The 18,889-nt window shown below is 34.0% G+C and overlaps 1 protein-coding gene across 3 annotated transcripts; it reads right to left on the bottom strand.

Annotated features, from left to right (window-relative positions):
* On the bottom strand, window positions 1–17,998 carry LOC121370981 (dnaJ homolog subfamily C member 8-like). 3 transcript variants are annotated; one of them, XM_041496557.1, is made up of 9 exons: window positions 17,841–17,998; window positions 15,382–15,483; window positions 13,946–14,002; window positions 13,363–13,429; window positions 11,520–11,614; window positions 10,831–10,902; window positions 8,129–8,220; window positions 6,152–6,227; window positions 1–4,116 (listed from the first exon to the last, which is right to left on the bottom strand). In XM_041496557.1, exons 1-9 carry the CDS (start codon window positions 17,991–17,993, stop codon window positions 4,009–4,011), a joined length of 822 nt encoding a protein of 273 aa, XP_041352491.1. In that variant the 5' UTR covers window positions 17,994–17,998; the 3' UTR covers window positions 1–4,008. The 3 variants fall into 3 exon arrangements, with proteins under 3 accessions (XP_041352491.1, XP_041352492.1, XP_041352493.1); XM_041496558.1 differs by lacking the exons at window positions 1–4,116; window positions 6,152–6,227 and adding an exon at window positions 6,854–6,910; XM_041496559.1 differs by lacking the exons at window positions 1–4,116; window positions 6,152–6,227 and adding an exon at window positions 7,388–7,437.
* Window positions 17,999–18,889: the final 891 nt, after the last annotated feature.

The raw sequence follows: 18,889 nt of genomic DNA, 5'->3' as shown, positions 1-18,889 counted from the left end.
ACATACCACAGCCTTTGATATAACAGTCATGGTGCACTGGCTGGAACAAAAAATTGCCCAATGGACCCAAATTGACCGCACATCAAGCGAACGCTTTACCACTGGGCTACGTCCCGCCCCTGGTATCATGGGAGTGAGGTGAACCAAAATGATATCTCCCCTTAAACAGCGAGGTCTAGAGAATAGTTAATCATTTACAATAAACACATATGAACATAATGTACTAGTTGGTCCTCTTTTTAACACTTCTAAAATAAAAACACAGTGATCACCTTTCATAAATTCAAAACATATTTAGATGATGTTTTGGAGCCAATGACTGAAAATATTTTTTTACACATCACCTATATATACTAAACCAAAACAAATATTCACAATAAAATAAATTGAATATGGCAAGTATATTCATAACAAACTAGTCAGATGCCTAATCTAACAATTACAAAAAAAAAATTAACCTTTTTTTTGTGTTTGTTTAGTTTTTTGCTAAAATGGTTTCATTTACTGATACTTAAATTATTGCAAACAAAATTAACAGAATTGCAAGACATATTTTGGCCATATTTTAAATACCTGGTACCACCAATGTAACAAGTACTACATTGTGAAACATTTTCTTGTTATTCTAGACTAGACAAAATACAAAACTGTTAAAATCTCTGTATTTCACATTGTTTTGACCATGGCCAAACATCTGAACATTTATAAACTCACTGCCATATGGTACATGAACTTTGCCAAAAAATACTTTCTCTATTGCACTCAATTGGATAGCTGGAAAACATAAATGGAAGGATATCTACTGAATTTTGGACCATATGCTAAATTGTTTGGCACTTCAAATTCTCCCATTGTGGCACCACAAACCCTTACAATGGATGTAGGGCCACCATTAAAAGTGTCCTTGTTTGTCTAGCTGAAGAAGACTGTATAATTTACTGTACCCCCAAAAATTTGCTGTACATTTGATTGTTTTAAGTTAGACCTGTAACAAGTATTTAGTCTGGGTAACCCATTTGCCTCACTCAACATGAAAAGTTGATACTGATGGTATACTGAACAAAAATAAATAAATGTGGATGAGTTTAAAGTGACACAAATTCTGGTGAATCCTCGTAAGAACACATCAATAAAGCCAAAATAACAAAATGAAGTTTGTTAATCTATCTCGTCTAAAATGCATACATTATAAAGGTGCCGTGATGAATCAAACTGAAAGCATTCAGATGAGACTGGTAAATAGGGTCTACACTTCGCACACTGGCATAACCATTTACTAGGGTATCCACCTCTTTATGTCTCTATAATAATATAAAGAATACAATTATGAAGCAGACAAGCATTCTGAGAGTACAGCTAAAGCAAAACAAATTTTTATACACCGGCCATTCTCCCTAGTTTGGGACATACTGTGAAATTTCATGCCTGAAATATTCATCTGGGTTTCATCTGTTATATGACATTTTTAATGATAAAAGAGTTTGCCACGTCGTACATGGACATATAGCTTTGTATATCCATGACGTTTATTATTGACCTATCTGATCCTTAAAAGTGCAGGTACGGCGGAGCAGAGGGGCTGGGGGGGGGAGGAGAGAGACTAGCCCCTCAATAATTCTGAATCAAATATATTATTGGTAGTAAATCTTAAGGCATACCCCGAAACCCCAAGAAACTTGGGCGCTTTGCACCCTCGATCTCAGTCAGCTCCCCCAATGTCTAGTTGCTTCCACAGTGCCTGAAGTGCTGAAAAAGGCATGTCCACAGCACAAAGTATCAATATGATATAGCTAAATAAATAACTATTAATACAGTTTTATTACAATCACTGTATTTTTTTGTATGAAAAAGATAGAATGTCATAAACAGAGATTTCTGTATGTATTCTACAATCTGATAGTTTTTGTGGGTGTTTTTTGTCAAATTACAATGTACATAAAAATGTTGTTTATTACGTTATCCCCATTATGTTGTCAACTAGTTACTGTTACTAGGTACATTCATACTGTATTTTAGTTATTACTTTAGATATTAATAAAGAGAAAAAGAAATTGTCATTATGTACAAGAACAATAGTAGTGATAAGCTAAATTAATTTTTCTGCGCTTGCATAAAGTTTATTACGTTATGGGTTAGGGTATGCAACTGGCCAGTATTTAAGTATTCCATGTTTGATGATTTTACCAGTTAACACGTATAATATAGAAAATGATCAATCACTGGTTTTCGTCTGTGATATTAAGATTCATGACAGGACGTTGTGTTACCCGTTTTGGCATCATAAACAGTAACATAAAACTAACTGTAATTTTTTATATAATATATCTGATGGCCTGAACAATGTATTACATTTATATTTTTCAACTTTAACATAATATTTTCTCTTCGTGTATTATTTTGGTAAGAGTGAAAGTTGTCTAGACAAAAAGGTAATCACATCCAAATGCTCACATAACTGTTTTAAATTTGAATGATGACACTATTTGACATCATCTTGCATAATAAACTTGTTCGTGACATAGGGAAATTTTCAATGACATTTCAGTAACAGATCTAAGGGGTAGGGATGAAATTTTTTAATTCTGCCCATTTTCTGCAGTATATCTACTTTACTAGAAAAAATTAATTGAAGTCAACTAAAACAAAATTATTTTTTGGAAACTGCACATCGCTTTGTCCCAAAATAGGGAGAATGGTCCATATCCTTAGTTCAGATTTGATCTATTTTTTGGAAACTGCACATCGCTTTGTCCCAAAATAGGGAGAATGGTCCATATCCTTAGTTCAGATTTGATCTGTAAATACATAATAACGCTCAATATCTTCAGGCAATGCAAACAAACAAAAGTCTAGAAAACAGTTTCATATCTCCTAAGTTCAAGTGTCATAACTGTCAAAAATGAGTAAATTGCCATGGAAGTTAAACTATATTGGTATCAGTACATGATAAAGCTATATACAAAATTTCAGCTCAATATCTCGAGGCATTGTATAAACAAAGTAAGGAAAACTATATGTGAGACAAATGGACAGAGATGAAACATGACCCCCCCCCCAGTTGGACATGTAGGGGACTAATAACTTTATTAACTATAATTCCTGCTGGAAATGATTTGGGTTAACTTGCAAAAAGAAGATCGCAGTGATCTGCAACACACTGATTTATCATCATGTTAAGCTCATGTAGTATTGCAGATATTCATGTTAAAAGGTTTTTCTTTAAAATTCTGTTAAGTCATTCATGTAACCTAAAGATAAATGTCCAGCCTCATTGTTTTCAAGATATTCACGACTAATAAAATTATTTTCAAAAACTGACAACACAGTGTTACAGTACATCCCATACTTTCAAGTATTCTTCTAGATATTTGAAAAACAAAAAACCCAGTAGTATTCATGAGTTGGTCGGTTTCCAAAAAAATATTTCTTTCACATGTATCGCGTATTCATAACAGATGAAATACTTTAAGGATATACTGTCAATGCCCTTTATGGGTTGTGGACTCCCTATGTATTAATTCTTACTGCCAAATTTAATGTATATGCAGGGCTAGCTCAAACATCCGTCACATTTACAGACTGTGAAAAAGAAAAGAAAAAAGGGGCAATATTTTAATTTTAATTTTGCGAAATAATTTTATGCAATAATTGATACAAAATAAGTGGGTTTCTGCTATTTTTGAAGTTTATAAGATAATTTAGTGAAATTTCCTGCTTACCCAGAGCTAGCCCTGTGTTATATTATACAATCGATGAGCGATAATCCAGAATTTTTTCCAGGATGTTACATATTTATTTTATTTTTTCTCACCTTTTAAGGATTTTCTAGAGAGCAAAATGTAATTTCTCATGCTTTTAAAAAATAAATATGAAGCCTGATAACACCTCTTTATCTGTATAACAAAGAGTGTTACAATGATCCACTAGTTCACAAAGTGGCAGTCCATGTTCCACTGACATTTCCACCGACTTGTAGAACACAATCTTAATCCTGTCAAACTCCAAATGTCAGCGAGTTTCTGGTTTTGCCTTTGGTGGTCGAAATGCTCCCCTAGACTTCTTGCCTTTGGCTCCTTTCCAAGTTCGCCAACTATCCACTCGATCTGTGCGGCTTTCCTACAACAATAACAATCTTATTATGCAGGGTTGAAAATTAACATGAAAACCTTTGTCGCCAGCAGGGCCAGTTGACGAAAAATCTTACTGGCCCTTCTCAAATGCAATTAGCCCTCCAATTATCACATTGGAATTTAACTGCACAGCCAAAATAAAAACTAGAATGTTCTTTGTTGAATAATAACCACATGTGCACCATATATAGTCCGTTTACATCAAAAGGAAACCGATGAATTGGCATGTAAATTCATAATGATTAGTCAAAATTCATATAAAACATGTTATTAAGTTTTAAACCCATACCAACTCAAATAAAAAAAAAGTTGAAAAAGAAATCCAGGACAAAATATTAAATCTCATTTTTAATATAGGGGTGAAGATAAAATGTTAGAACAGCCAAGGTATATGTAGCGTGACTTGTGTTGTCTCTGAAGTAAAATATAATGCAGTACAAAACGTAGAACTGCGTGTGGTTTGGTAAACTTGTCTGGGAATGGTAGTCCTCTTTGTGGCGATGCAGGAGGGATGAAATAAATTTTGTGGTGATGCAAGATGTATGCAATTTCCAGTAAAGGATCTCCTCGCGAGTGGTTGTTCTCCTATAGACGTGGCACTAGCTAGGTATCCATGGAATCGTCCACAATTTTGCCAAATACTCATTCATTATGCAGATATACGACCCTGATCATCTTGTATTACAGTTTTGTTGTTCAGATTGCCTTGGATGTTCCAACAATTGCCTTGAAACCTGTATTATTTAAGATGATTTGTGTTTAAAACTTAGTAAACAAACATGTTTTTATATGAATTTTATGTTTATTCAATATGAAGTTGCATGCCATGTCATCGATTGGTTCCCTTTTGACGCAAACGGACATTAGCCTAAAAATTCTTATTTTCTGCCTCAGAAAAATTTAATATGTGTCTACACGCACACGTGTACGTTTAATTTGGATATTGTAAATGTTACAGTATTAGGCTACTAATAAAATAAATATCAAAAGAAAAATAAATCTGTAAAAAAAAAACCAGTCAAAATATAGAGCATGTTCTATGTTTTCTGCTACCAGATCTGTAGTTCGCGCCAACACTCACGTGGTGTTTTATCACATTCGATTCGGTTTCAGTGTCTTTCTTTTTCAACTGGTGCCATACTCGCCAGACCCTAAATTTGATGGTCGCCCAATGGACTACCTTTGCTAATGCCATGCTAATTTTCAACCCTGATTATATAATCATAGTTCACTGCATCAGTAATTATCTATTATTCAGTATGCAGGGTTCGAAATACTGGCTAGCAAAAAGCAAACCATGTTTCAGATCAAGCAGGTAAAATAGAAATTTGCTCAAACTCACAGGCTGCTTTCAAGAGACAGATGCTGACAAATTCAGGGTTTCTACCAGAGGATAAAATGGGTATGGCATCATACCCAAATATTTTTGCAGATTTTTTTTATTCAAAGTTAATTTTTTGACAAAATTAACTACTCTTATCATTACTGTATGCTTTTCTTAACACTAACCCTAAACTTAACACATTTTCTTTCTGGGTGATGCCTCCCACCCCCATACCCCTTGGTGGTATGTATATATGATTGTATCCTCCACTACTTATCTAGCGATTCTGCCAAAGAAAGGCATTTATCTAATTAATTTTACAGATTCACTCACCAGAAATAATTGAGAGTATAGCAGCTTTATTTTTTTATATGTGAGTAAAAGTTATAAACGTCAAAAATTAATCCAGAGGTCAGAAGGTTATATAATTGTGGAAACCTGTGTTGGCAAGAATCTTTTTGTTTAAATTAAATCATATAAATATAGACGTAGTTGCAGTTATTACTTTGATAAATTGCCAATGAAATTGAGGCCTTTTCCAGCATTGTTTGGCTAATGTTTCTATCATGACAATCACAACTGGTGACAAGAATTATCGTAAATACTTTTTTTTGATAATAGAGAAAAAAGAAAGCACTTTAAAAAAAACATTCCTTTTTGTTGCTTGAAACAAAACTCGTTTACAAGTGAAAAATACCTCGTAATTGTGCTGCCAAATTTTTTCTGTCTTTTTTCTTTCATCCTCATTAGCTTCTTCTTCAGCTTTTCTTTTTCTGTAAAATCATAGAAAAAATATTATACATTTTTGGTTACAAAATATCCCTGAGATATCTCCCTCAAAACCATGTATACTTGTGTCAATGAGATATCTCCTTAAAAACCATGTATACTTGTGTCAACAGACGACCACCGTACCAAAAATATATGTGCCAATATAATATATTGTAACCAACCCTTGCAATTAACAAAACATAATGTCCATTGCAAAAAAAAAATCCCAATCTGGCCGCAATGAATATAGTCCATAACAAAACAAGTGCTGCAAAGAATTAAAACCTCCACGGCATTGTCAACCGCCATGGGCAATTGAAGGGGTTCTGTCATACATCATGAAGTGATGAAAAATTAACCAATTATCAACCACCACCATGGACTTATATTCACAATGAAAAACACATAGACAACACAACAGTAAGTGGATATCAATGACTTACCACTAGTCTGAACAGATTATAAATGCAAAGACAATAAATTAACACGTAGGATTTCTTGCATAACAAAACACTTTATTCAGATTTGGTGCTGTAGTCGATGTCCCCTCGTCCACAACGTTGGCTCCACTGGTGTGTACGACAACGGTAGCTGTAAAAACCTGCTCAAAATATTTGCAACATCTCACCTGACCCGACCTCATGTATGCATTCTGCAGAGCGGACCAGTAACATCATCCGAAAGTCTGAAAGAAGAAGGCAATACTACGCTGCCGATGGCTCAAAGTCCCTAATTGGAAATAATCATAAGAGAAACCGTACCTGCATCAAGTGACAAAATAACAGCTTATCACAATACAGATGACAACAAATTGTTACAGGCAGTCTGTAGAACATTACTGGTACTGTAACAGCACCACACACTAGATTATTATGTTTTCATCTTTTTGCTATTGCTAAAAACATATCTGTCATATTAATACCAGCAATTTGATCCCCCTGAAGATGAAATACTGAAAAAGATGCCCTTTTGGACAGACAAAGAATAATGTTATAATTCTTATTAAACAGAATAATGTTATAATTCTTATTAAATACTGTTCAGTTCTCAATTTTGGAGTGAAAATAAATGCTTATATAATGTATGTTTGCAATGGTTTGCAATGGTGTATGTTGTTAGTGCCAACGAGAACCCGTTCTATGGGCAATCTTCGCTTGAAGTTGGGCAGTTTAACATGGGTTTCAATGGCAGATGACATCTGTGTAGTGAGACCTATATAATCAAAAAAGCATTTTGTTAGCAAAATAAAACACCATGCAATGTATTTTGGTGGTTATTCTTTTAAGAGGGAAATAAACAAATACAATGATGAAAACATGGCCTGCAAAAACAAAAGTAAGTGGAAATCATTTTTATGAGTGATCTGGGTTATCAAAAAAACACCCCATTAATGATAGAATATTCATCCTCAATTTGCAGATATCAGCTTTAATATTGATCGCACCTCTACGCACACACTGTGGAATTGTACAACTAGAGCATACCTACCCTCTTATTACTTGTATGCATATATTATAGGTATTCTAATTGTCAACTATAATTGGAAATTAACTGCTTATGGTTGATGACTGATTGTGAAATACATAATCACTTGCCATGGAAAATGTTAAATGTAGCCAGTTTACAGTCTAGATGAATTTATATCTGTTCTGTTCTTGACTGTAAAATACTGGTCTTAATAACGGGGTGGTCTTTAAACTGAGGTGGTAATCAAGTCGTATTTCACTGTATGTTTCAACTGATTTTATAAATGACGGTTGGTGCAAACTGATTATAACTGACTGAGAATTGATGATGAAATTTCTACCAATTCCCCACACAAAAAACAAACATTCACAAAATTAATGAAAACAACAACAAAACGCCAGCTACAAGGTAAAGTTTCGAGCTCCCGCGGACTAACCTTTCATGCATCGCCTTTGCTTCTCGCTCCTGACGTAGTCTTTCAAGGTCAGCAAATAATTTACACACCTGGACATACACAGAATGCTTGTACTGAAAAGAATGAACAAAATATCACAGTACTGACATTGACTGTCTGTAAATATGATAAAATTCAAGGCTCAAATATAAGAATTTGTTACCTATGGAAATTTAAAAATATTTTTGCAAAATGCTCACCTATCATAATGCCTATGGCAATGAGGAACCTGCCTACAGCAATGATAAACCAGTGTCTTTTGCAACAAACAAGTAAACATAATGAACATTGTTTCCTCAACCAATTGCAATATTTATCCAGTGGTGAAAACTGCCATTGGTAAAGCCTCTGAGTAATTGTAATTCATATTGCAGCTATGGAAAATGCCACTGTTGTCTTTGTTAAGTTCGAGCATGGAAGTTTATTATACCTTTTTTTTTTAAATGCTAATCTATTCAAGAAATAGTTTAGTGATACTGACAACCTTGAATGAAAACAGTGTTCATTTATAATACATGTACAAGCCTGGAAATAAGTGGCCGGACCGAATAAACAGGTAGTGTGATGTGTGCATGTTTTGGGTTAACTGTCAGTCAATATTTATCAACAGTATATTAGCTTGTGTTGCAGTTCTTACAGACGTCAATTAAGCAATAAAAATTAAATGGAAACGTACAATATTTGTTTTAAAATATCTAAAGTACACATGGTTCAATATGTTTATTAGGTGCTTTGTTATTATGAAGTTTTTTCAGTTTGGCATGTGATTGGAATTCGTTGACATTTTGTTGGCCTCATCGCAATGATTATATCGCAGTGACCAGTCAGTCATGTAAATATTGTTTTCTATTGTAATTTTTTAAAATGTATATTTAACCAAATGAATTTTTCAACTTGGCTTCGTGGAAAGATATCAACTGTATTTCATTTCCAAAGGAAATTGCAGAATGTCAGAAAGTCCGATGAAAAGTCAACTTTGAACAAAACGGTTAAAAACACCCCACCCCCAGTCCTAGTTATTTGCCGATTTTATTACGTTTTCTATATTTAATAGTGAACAAAATACAACACAAACTTTTACCTCAATCCAAACCCCAGTAAGCTGAATACCCATCCAAAAATATGGCTCAATTTGGCCTATGGGTGTAATGTTTATAGTCCGTCCCATCCTTCTACAAATACGTTTTTTTGGTAAATAATTTGAGTTTGGTTTGTTGAAAGAAGAAATGTAAAAGTATTTTGGAAATAACAAAAATATACTATTTTTGTGTGCAATTTAGAAAACAATTAGCTCAAAAATAAATAATTTGTAGTAAATTCCATAGTATGGAAAAAGATGTTCTCTGTGGGAAGGACTATAGATGGGTTTCACTACATCATGAATAGTTCTACAGATATAATATAATGACACATGATTAATAAAGGATAATTATTACAACATAAATTTGGTTGACAAGCACAGTTTTATTTTTGACAGGCTCAAATTGACTGACATAGGTCATCTTGACAGGCACAACTAAATTCTTTCTAGGCTATTGATCAGTAATAAAAAAAACCCACACATTTTGTGACAGATCGACCATTCTAATAATATTCAACAGATTTGTGATAAGATTTGTAATAGAAGATTGTTGTGCCCATTTAAAATTTAGTGTCAAGTGGTAACTTATGAGTAGAGGGTGACTGGCCTTGGTAGTGTCATGGTTAAGCCATCGGACAGGGTAGGTACAAGGTTCTCAGTCTGGTACCGGCTCCCACCCAGAATGAAAGAAAGAAGGAAAGAAATGTTTTATTTAATGATGCATTCAACACATTTTATTTATGGTTAAATGGCGTCAGACATATGGTTACGGACCACACAGATTTTGAGAGGAAACCTGCTGTTGCCACTACATGGGCTACTCTTTCTGATTAGCAGCAAGGGATCTTTTATTTGCACTTCCCACAGCCAGGATAGCACAAACCATGGCCTTTGTTGAACCAGTTATAGATCACTGGTCGGTGCAAGTGGTTTACACCTACCCATTGAGCCTTGCGGAGCACTCACTCAGGGTTCGGAGTTGGTATCTGGATTAAAAATCCCATGCCTCGACTGGGATTTGAACCCAGTACCTACCAGCCTGTAGACTGATGGCCTAACCACGACGCCGGTTCCACCCAGAATTAGTTTTAATGACTCAATGGGTAGGTGTAAGACCACTGCACCTTCTACTCTCTCACTAACAACTAACTCACTTTCCTGGACAGACAGCCCAGATAGCTGAGGGGTGTGTCAAGGACAGCGTGCTTGAACCTCAATTGGAAATAAGCATAAAAATAAGTTGAAATGAAATGAGTGGAGGGTAGCCAGAGCAGGCACATCCCTAAATACACAATGGTATTATATAAAACAACACAGAATGTTTTCAGAACTTGTGATTTTTTGTAATGACAACAAATATTAAGCTTGTACTTATATATGATAATTATTGATTTATATACTAGTATTATTTTATAGTAGATTAAAGAGCACCTACTGGCAGTAACTAGTAGGGATATCCCTAATAGCTCAGTTGGCACTAGACTCTCATACAGAGTATCTGTGGTTCGAATCTCCTCAGTGGAGGTTGATTTATCTGTTACATACAGACATATGCTGTACATATATTTGTTAAAAATCTAACCTATTTGCCAATGAATCTTACTTTAGTAATGTCATCTTCAGGCATATCTTGATGCTTTCCTTCTTTTTTCAACTGTTTTTTCTTTTGCTTAATCTGAGTAAACATAAACAAATATAATACGAAAAATATGAAACATGAACAACTAAAATATCCATTAAGGTAGGTTTAAATACAGTAAAAAAAGAGAGAGAAAAACCCTCAACAAAAAACGAATCATTAAAAACTTTCCTTAATATTAAGCACATTAATTCATAATGAATTATTACCAAATGTTTGCCATCCAATAGCCAACGATTAATCAATCAATGTGTTCTAGTGGTGTCAATATACAAAACAAACTTTAAATCATCACAAACTAGTGAAGTATTTAATATTTAATGGTAACAATAAAAAAAGAAGCAGTAAACAATATTATATAGTGCAAAACAAAATACAACAATGCAAAAGGTGGTGCATTATTACAATACTTTAACAGCACGATGTCAATGATTTAGTAATAATGACATAACCTGCCGATGTCGGACACATTTTGTCATTAGCTGCAAGTAGTCTTTTATTTCACTTTCATAAACATAACCGCTTTTGGTGTAACAGACTGGTTATTAAACTGTTAGATAATCACTACCTTTTCAAACAAACAGTGCTATTTTTTCTTTTCAGGTTTTCTCTAAAATAAATGATTAAATGTGCAGAGTCAAACAAATAGTTACCATTTCATCAGTACGAATGATAGCCTCATCCACAATCTCCTTGCACCTTTTGTACCCTTCCTCATTCTCCAAAGTTTTGTAAGCCTTATTCACAGCTGCAATGGAAAGAATCATGACTGACACAATCAACAAATATCACCAAAATTTAAACACAGTATTCCTACATACAAACGCACATTCTGACAGTACTGCTAAAGCAATACATGTCCCCCTACCGATCCCAACAGTTTTTCCTATCTCCTATATTCATGGGCCATACCTCTCTGAAAAATGGCTAAGTAAAACACCATGAAAGTCAAACTTGATCTGACACGGTACACGATAAAGCTATATACAAAATATTAGTTCAATATCTCAAGGCACTGTCAAGTGGGACAGACAGACAGACAGAAGGATGGAGATGAAACCTATAGTTCCCTCTGGTTGAACCATTAGAGGACTAAAGTTTGTTTGTTTTGTTTAACGATACCACTAGAGCACATTGATTTATTAATCATTGGCTATTGGGTGTCAAACATTTGGTAATTTTGAGCCTTAGAGATGAAAGCTGCTACATTTTTCTATTATTAGCGAAGGATCTTTTATATGTACCATCATTCTAGGTGCATTGGCTAGCATGATAGTAATAAAAGTGGCCAGTATGACACGATTGCAATTAGACTGGCTCTTTATTACTGGATATCAAAATTTATCATCCATTAAAGGCTTTTGTAGGAGATATCGCTGGCACTATAATTTGCGAGATCTCCTGCGATATTCTCTTAGGAGATATCACTTCTTTTGTTAAGCCAATGTGTATGTTTCAACAATAAACCTATCATTAGTGATGTCACATCACTGTTTTTCTACTAGTTAACGAGTCTACCGCTGCCAACTATAGTGACATTCAACCCACATTACTGACATAGTTTACAATTGTCACAAATGAAAAGAATGTTCATGGATGATAAAAAGAATACCCACCCCTTCGTGTCTTGTGATATCATAATTTATCAGCACGAGTTGATAAAAGTATGAAATCTGAGGCTTGCCGAGGATTTTTATACTTTTCTCAACGAGATAAATTATGATATCATAAGACACGTGGAGAGTATCCTCTATATATTTTAGAATTGCAGAACTCAACTTAAAGACAGCACTGATGGCAATTGCTATAGCTGCGATATGAATTGATACATGTCTGGGCTTTACGTATGGCTTTTATTTTTGTTGCTAGATAAAAAGTATTGCTATTGATTGAAGGGATAATTTTGTGGTTTTAATTTTGTGGTTATTTGTTGTAAAAGTTACTGATTTAAAATTGTCATAGGTAGTCTCAAAACTGCCATATAGGCGAGCATGGCAAAAGCATATTTAAAATTGCCATAGATACATTGTAACAAATTCTAAAGTCGATTAATCGAGGCTGGGAGACACTGTAATTATTATTTAACATCTGGTGCATTTGCCATATCTTTTTTCCCATGCATATACATATTTTACAGACCTCTAAGATAGGATAATATGTGTACACATTTTATGAACTACTCCAAAAACATTTTAGGTAGCCAATGTTTTATTTGTAATCAATAATGACTATGTAAATGATGTCCTAACTTAACGTGCTAACGCAGAATTAGATATAAGCTTGATTTGTATTGAGAGACACGCAGAACAAAAAATATATATTCTAGCAATTTTCAGAGGTTTGCTTTAAATAACATAATTTGTGTGTGGTTGGTGTATATTAAAAAGTTGTTTTCTGCCCACAGACCCAATGTGATAATTTCTGGAATAGCCCATGTGAGTTTAATATTTTATAATATATAATAATTTCTTCTAAAAGATGTTTTGATTAATTTACCTTCAAAAGCTTTTTGAGATCTTTCAACATTATCTTGATTTTTATCAGGATGGACCAGTATAGACATCTGAAAGAGATAATAAAGTAAAATTAAAATGTAAATGTTCCCTTGGTTCTACACCTTAAGTGTACTTATAATATATACAAGAACATTCATCCTGTAGGATTACCGATTATTACATAACAACCTGTAGTACTGTATTACAGACTACACCAAAGTTCAAATGTTTTTTCCACCAAGTCGATTTACGTGATGAGTAAACAGAATTATTTGGACATTATGTACATATTAAATGTAAAAGAAAAAACATGGTATTAATGACTTTGACATTCCACATTGTATTTCATTGCCTATTACCAGATAACCATTTTGTTTTAGCATACACATTCATCAGTGTTAAAAAATATTTTCTAAGCACACATATCTCCATTAATTAGTTTGTGTTTCAGAGTATGACTAACCCAATTACACATACTGATGACAGTAGCTATTATTTTGCTATTGCATGCAGAAATAAAAGGTCAATACTATTACTATACTGTCATAATCAGCAACATAAATTATACATGAAAACTTAATTACCTGTCTGTATTTTTTCTTAATATCTACAAATGGAATATCTGGATCTATTTGTAGTACCTAAAATGACAAATGAAAATTAGCTAGCAAAAATTAATATTGTATTCTATTACTATACAAAGGGAGATCACTGCTAGATTAAGGCATTCACTATCAAGTAACAATAAAACCATTTTTTAAAATAATAATAATAAAAAAAGGAAAAAAGTAATAGGCCATATTACATTGTATCACTTCCTTTTTGGGTGACAAAGACAGTTAACTTTATTTCATGTTTAAGTAAAATAATGTAACATTTACAGGTATTAATTTAATTTAAAAAATACTTCTTTTTTGGGGTGTCAACGTTGACATAAAGAACAGAATGTTAAAATCCCCCACCTTTCATTTTAACTTACAGACAAAGACAATTAATTTCCTTTCATGTTTAAGTAAAATAATGCAACATTTACAGACCTGTATTAATTTAAATCTTTTAAATATGTATATAAATGTACATTGTATGTAATTAATTGCAGTACTGGGTGAGAACCTTAATGGGTCTCTGTTCTTGTTTTCTAGCATTCTTATTAATATCATGTCTTCAACTTTCAATGCTTTGCGTAACACACTAGTGTACTCACTAGAAATCCTAACATTACTCTAATAGAGGCACTGATTTTTCGTGATTGCGGAATCGCGGAAATACCTATCTGAAACGGAATTCCCGATTATTTTCCAAAACATTATTTAACTTTAAATAAACCATTTGATTAATTAAAATTTATTTTTCGAACTAGAAACTATGGATATCTGCCTATGCTACGCTATGACACTAGTACCTTTGTATGTTACGCCAAATGTTTAATGTAGAGTCCCGGCGATTTAACGGGAAAAACCGAATATTGTGAGCTAAAATTGTCCTATATTTACTCAAGTGAAAGATATATTATGTTATGTTTGCTTATTAATTTTTAACATTTACGGCATTGCCATATTTCCAATGTCACAAAGGAATGCAGTAATTGCATATTGTATGCCAGGCTTTGTTCAAAATAAATTATACAAGGGAAGTGGTTTATAGTGTGATCGTTTGTAATTATTTTCCCTATCATATCGTAAAAAACCCCGAAAATGTCCGAAGTCTGTGTCGTGGTGTATTCGTGTTTAAATTTAAACCAAAAATAAATACAAACAACTGACATGTTTTGCCTCATTGCATATTTATTTACTTTATACCAGCAAATAATTGCGGTGTGTGTGTGTGTGTGTGTGAGAGTGAAACAAAAACAGAATTTGTTTAATACTGAAACGGAATTTGTAACATTATGAAACGGAAAAGGGAAAAATCTGAAACGGAATATCAGTGCCTCTACTCTAAATTATACGTACTTGCTATTTAAAACATAAATGCAAAATACAGTGGACATTTAATATAACTGGTTTGTTTTTTAACTTACATCAAAAGGGTTTAGGTTAAAATATGTCGAGCCTGGCCGATTCAAACGATCTATTTGCTGCTTGGAAGTCAAAACTGAATCTCGTTCTTCTATAGCCTTCACCTACAAAATAAAAGCACGGCATTTAAACATTTACTAGTGGCGACCTTCATTGACTAAGGGCGACTAAGAATTTTACAAAGATAGTCTGTTGGGTGACCATCGATTTTAGGGTCTGGCGAGCATGGTACCACTGCCTCTATGCTTGCACTAGAGCAGATGACATTATAGAGAGCTTCTGTGATTTGGGTCTGGAGCTTTCTAAAAACAAAGCTTAAAAGTTAAAATGTATTACAGACATTGCATGTATTTTTTTTAAATCTTGAAGTCATTGACTTATTGGAACGGACTGGATATGCTATAATTATCCAGTTGACACATTTAAAAAAATAGTATTCAATGTTATGGTAAAAATGAATCATATTTAATTAACTTGAATATTATTCTGGGAGAAAGCAGCGAGAGCATGTGCACATATAAAAATAACAATGGCATTTTCCATTACTACAGGGATTATTCCAAAGGTCAGTTAATTGACTGTCGTTGTCTGTATTGTTTTAAGTTTAAGCAATTTGCATGGAACAGGGTTGGAGAAAATACTCGTCTGCTCGCCAAATGAGAGTAAAAATTCACATATATATGTGCCTCATTCATAACGTTGGCAAGTACAACATTCCGAAAACAGAGCCGATCAAAGGTCAATACTTCCTAGAAATGGCTTATTTACAATGGAAGTATGTTGCCGGTAAAAAAACATCATTTTATTAACTGGTGATGACAGGAAATGTAACAATCACGTCAAGCATAGTCGGCTTACTTGTTGACAAACACTTTGTTTATTTTTTTTTTTAAATGACAAATTCAGTTTGTCAAGCGTTCTGGTCCAGTACGTGTTTTACCAACACCCATTGCTAACATATGATACTGATAGGCATTACATTCATACCAGTGAATAGTTTGTAAAATAAAATAAAAATTAATGAAGTGATTCTTAATTAACACAATTTATACACTCAAAATTATTTACAATTGTTATGAATGAATTATGAATACTATTCACTACAGTACAGGCACAAAAATGTAGCATACCTTTTGCAGATCGAACATAATAATTGAAAACAAATTCTAACAAATGGGGGCCTTAAAAATTATAAAAATTAAATGATTTGGCCATGTCAATCTGGCACGTGTGAGGTCATGTGACATGCACTGAATATTAATTAATCTTACTCCATTTAAAGTAAATTGCTATGAGTCAACTGGACCTGATATCAAGAATTTTAAAGAATAAATGTTTTTTATTTTTTTAAACCTCAGTAAAATTAATGGTAGGGGTTTGTAAAGTTTTGTATTTAGATACTTACGGTAGTTTTCTGAACTTTATTGTTAATGAAAATGTTCCTGAAGTGTGAAGAAAACCGTCACAAATGAAAGACAAGCAGATGACAGCAAATCAGATATTGATTGCATGAACCATGCACAAGAAAACCAAACAAAGTTGGAAGCATAACGCAGTTATGGTTGCATAGTACCAAAGAAGAGAGTACCGTGTCAAAGTTCGACGTGCACCGTGGGTGTGATTGGTAGTAATATGTGACATTGCTTATTTGTGCAAATACTATTATCCATTGACAATAAATAAATACACTTTTATTTGTTATACAGATGTTAATAGTTATGCAGTATATACCAGAGGTTGAAACTAATGCGGGGTACCCCCAAAAATGGAACTGCAATTTTCAGCAAAAATGACGGTTGCTATTAAAAACATAAATTAAATCTCTTAAATGATACGTGACCCCCCATTTTCTTGCAGCTAGATTAGATGTGAGGTGCCACACTTTCTATTGCTGTACTTCCTGGGTGTGTTGAAACGCTGTTTATGTCAGTTTTATTAGTAAACGTTAACATTATCGGCAATAGGAATTGATTTGGTCTAATGGAACCTTATGAACATTGACAATACATGTTAATTGGTAAGAAATTTGTCATGCATGAAGAAAGTATAAGCAAAATATTGTGGATATATATCAAATATAGCAATATACATTTTTTAAAAATATTCTTGTATAATAATCTGTGTCAAGTGCCTGTGTTTAGTAGACCATGGGGTGACCATGGGCCATGCCGCCATGGCTAGAGGACACAAGGGGTGACAAGCTAGAAACTGACAACAAGCATTACGTCATTAGCACATGAACCGAAATACGTTGGATATGCAGACAGTCACTGGTATTCTACCCCACAACAATGAATATTATACGTAATATTTGTGGCCTAAACGATTCTGTTAATTGAAAACATCTTACAATGGCTGCCTCGGGACAATCCCTTTAAAACTTGACAGAACGGTTATGGCTAAGCTGAGAAGTGAGAACTGAAGGAAGTCACAATCAAGTTAGTCAAAACTAAAGGCTAACCTCTGAATAAAACTCATCAAATGACTGTGCAACTTTGGGAACATCTGAATTATTTGACTGTGTATTAGCGTCTTGTTCCCCTTGTTGTGGTTGTGAAACAGGATCCTTTTCTGTTGTTATCGAATCACTACCAGCAGTGCTGGGTGCCGCCATTTTTATGTTTTGCTTCTTGTACTTATCGTAGTTTCCGCCACGCAAACGGGGGTTTAACTCCTTTTAGAACTTGCATACTTAAAGTTGGTTAATACTTTATCACAACTTTGGTAGCATTGTCTTGCTGATGGATAGCAATGCATAATCTTCAGAATTGGGGTGGGGGTTGGGGGGATGGGTGGGGGTGGGGTGGGGATGGGGATGGCAGTCAGACCCACCCCATCCAGTGATGGATCCAGAAAATCCATTTGTGGTAATGATATATTGCCGAAGCCGACGAAGAAATTCCCTGAATTCTCCAACGTAATAATTTTTTATATATATAACTGTCACAAAAATTGGAGGGGGGGGGGGGGGGCAGTAGATCTGCCATTGCCTTCCATCGGGCAATGATTATGTCACTGACACACTCGCATGAGCTGGATTATCGTTTTGCATAATGAATATAATTTGTTCTTGCATACTCATACTTGTAAATGGATAATTATGGAAAGTTAGATAGGCATATAAGGGGCCATTCAAATATTACGTAACGGCCGAGTGGGTGGGTAAGTCCAAATGTTAGATAGCATAACAGGGGGTAGGTAAGTGTGTTTAACAGCGTTACGTAATGCACTTTTTAAATTTTGTATTACTAAAATATTATTACTAAAATCTTTTATTTTGTTTTGTGTTTTTCTTAAATGCTCTGTCACAGCGACAATGTACGTTTAATGTAGGTAGTAATAGTTAGACGTATAGACACTATAAGAATTATAAATCGAGTTGAAATGCGTATCTGTATGTGTTTCCCAAATAGCAAAACAGTAGGCCTACGTTAGAATTATATTATACCCATTGCATGACTTGTTTATGAATGGGGTGGGGGGTGGGGGGTGGGGGGTGTCTCCATCGTT

The sequence above is a fragment of the Gigantopelta aegis genome, chromosome 4, assembly GCF_016097555.1.
Source record: "Gigantopelta aegis isolate Gae_Host chromosome 4, Gae_host_genome, whole genome shotgun sequence".
Classification (NCBI taxonomy): Eukaryota; Metazoa; Mollusca; class Gastropoda; order Neomphalida; family Peltospiridae; genus Gigantopelta; species Gigantopelta aegis.
Note: the sequence above shows the minus strand (reverse complement) of the source record. Positions and strands in the feature narration are given on the sequence as shown.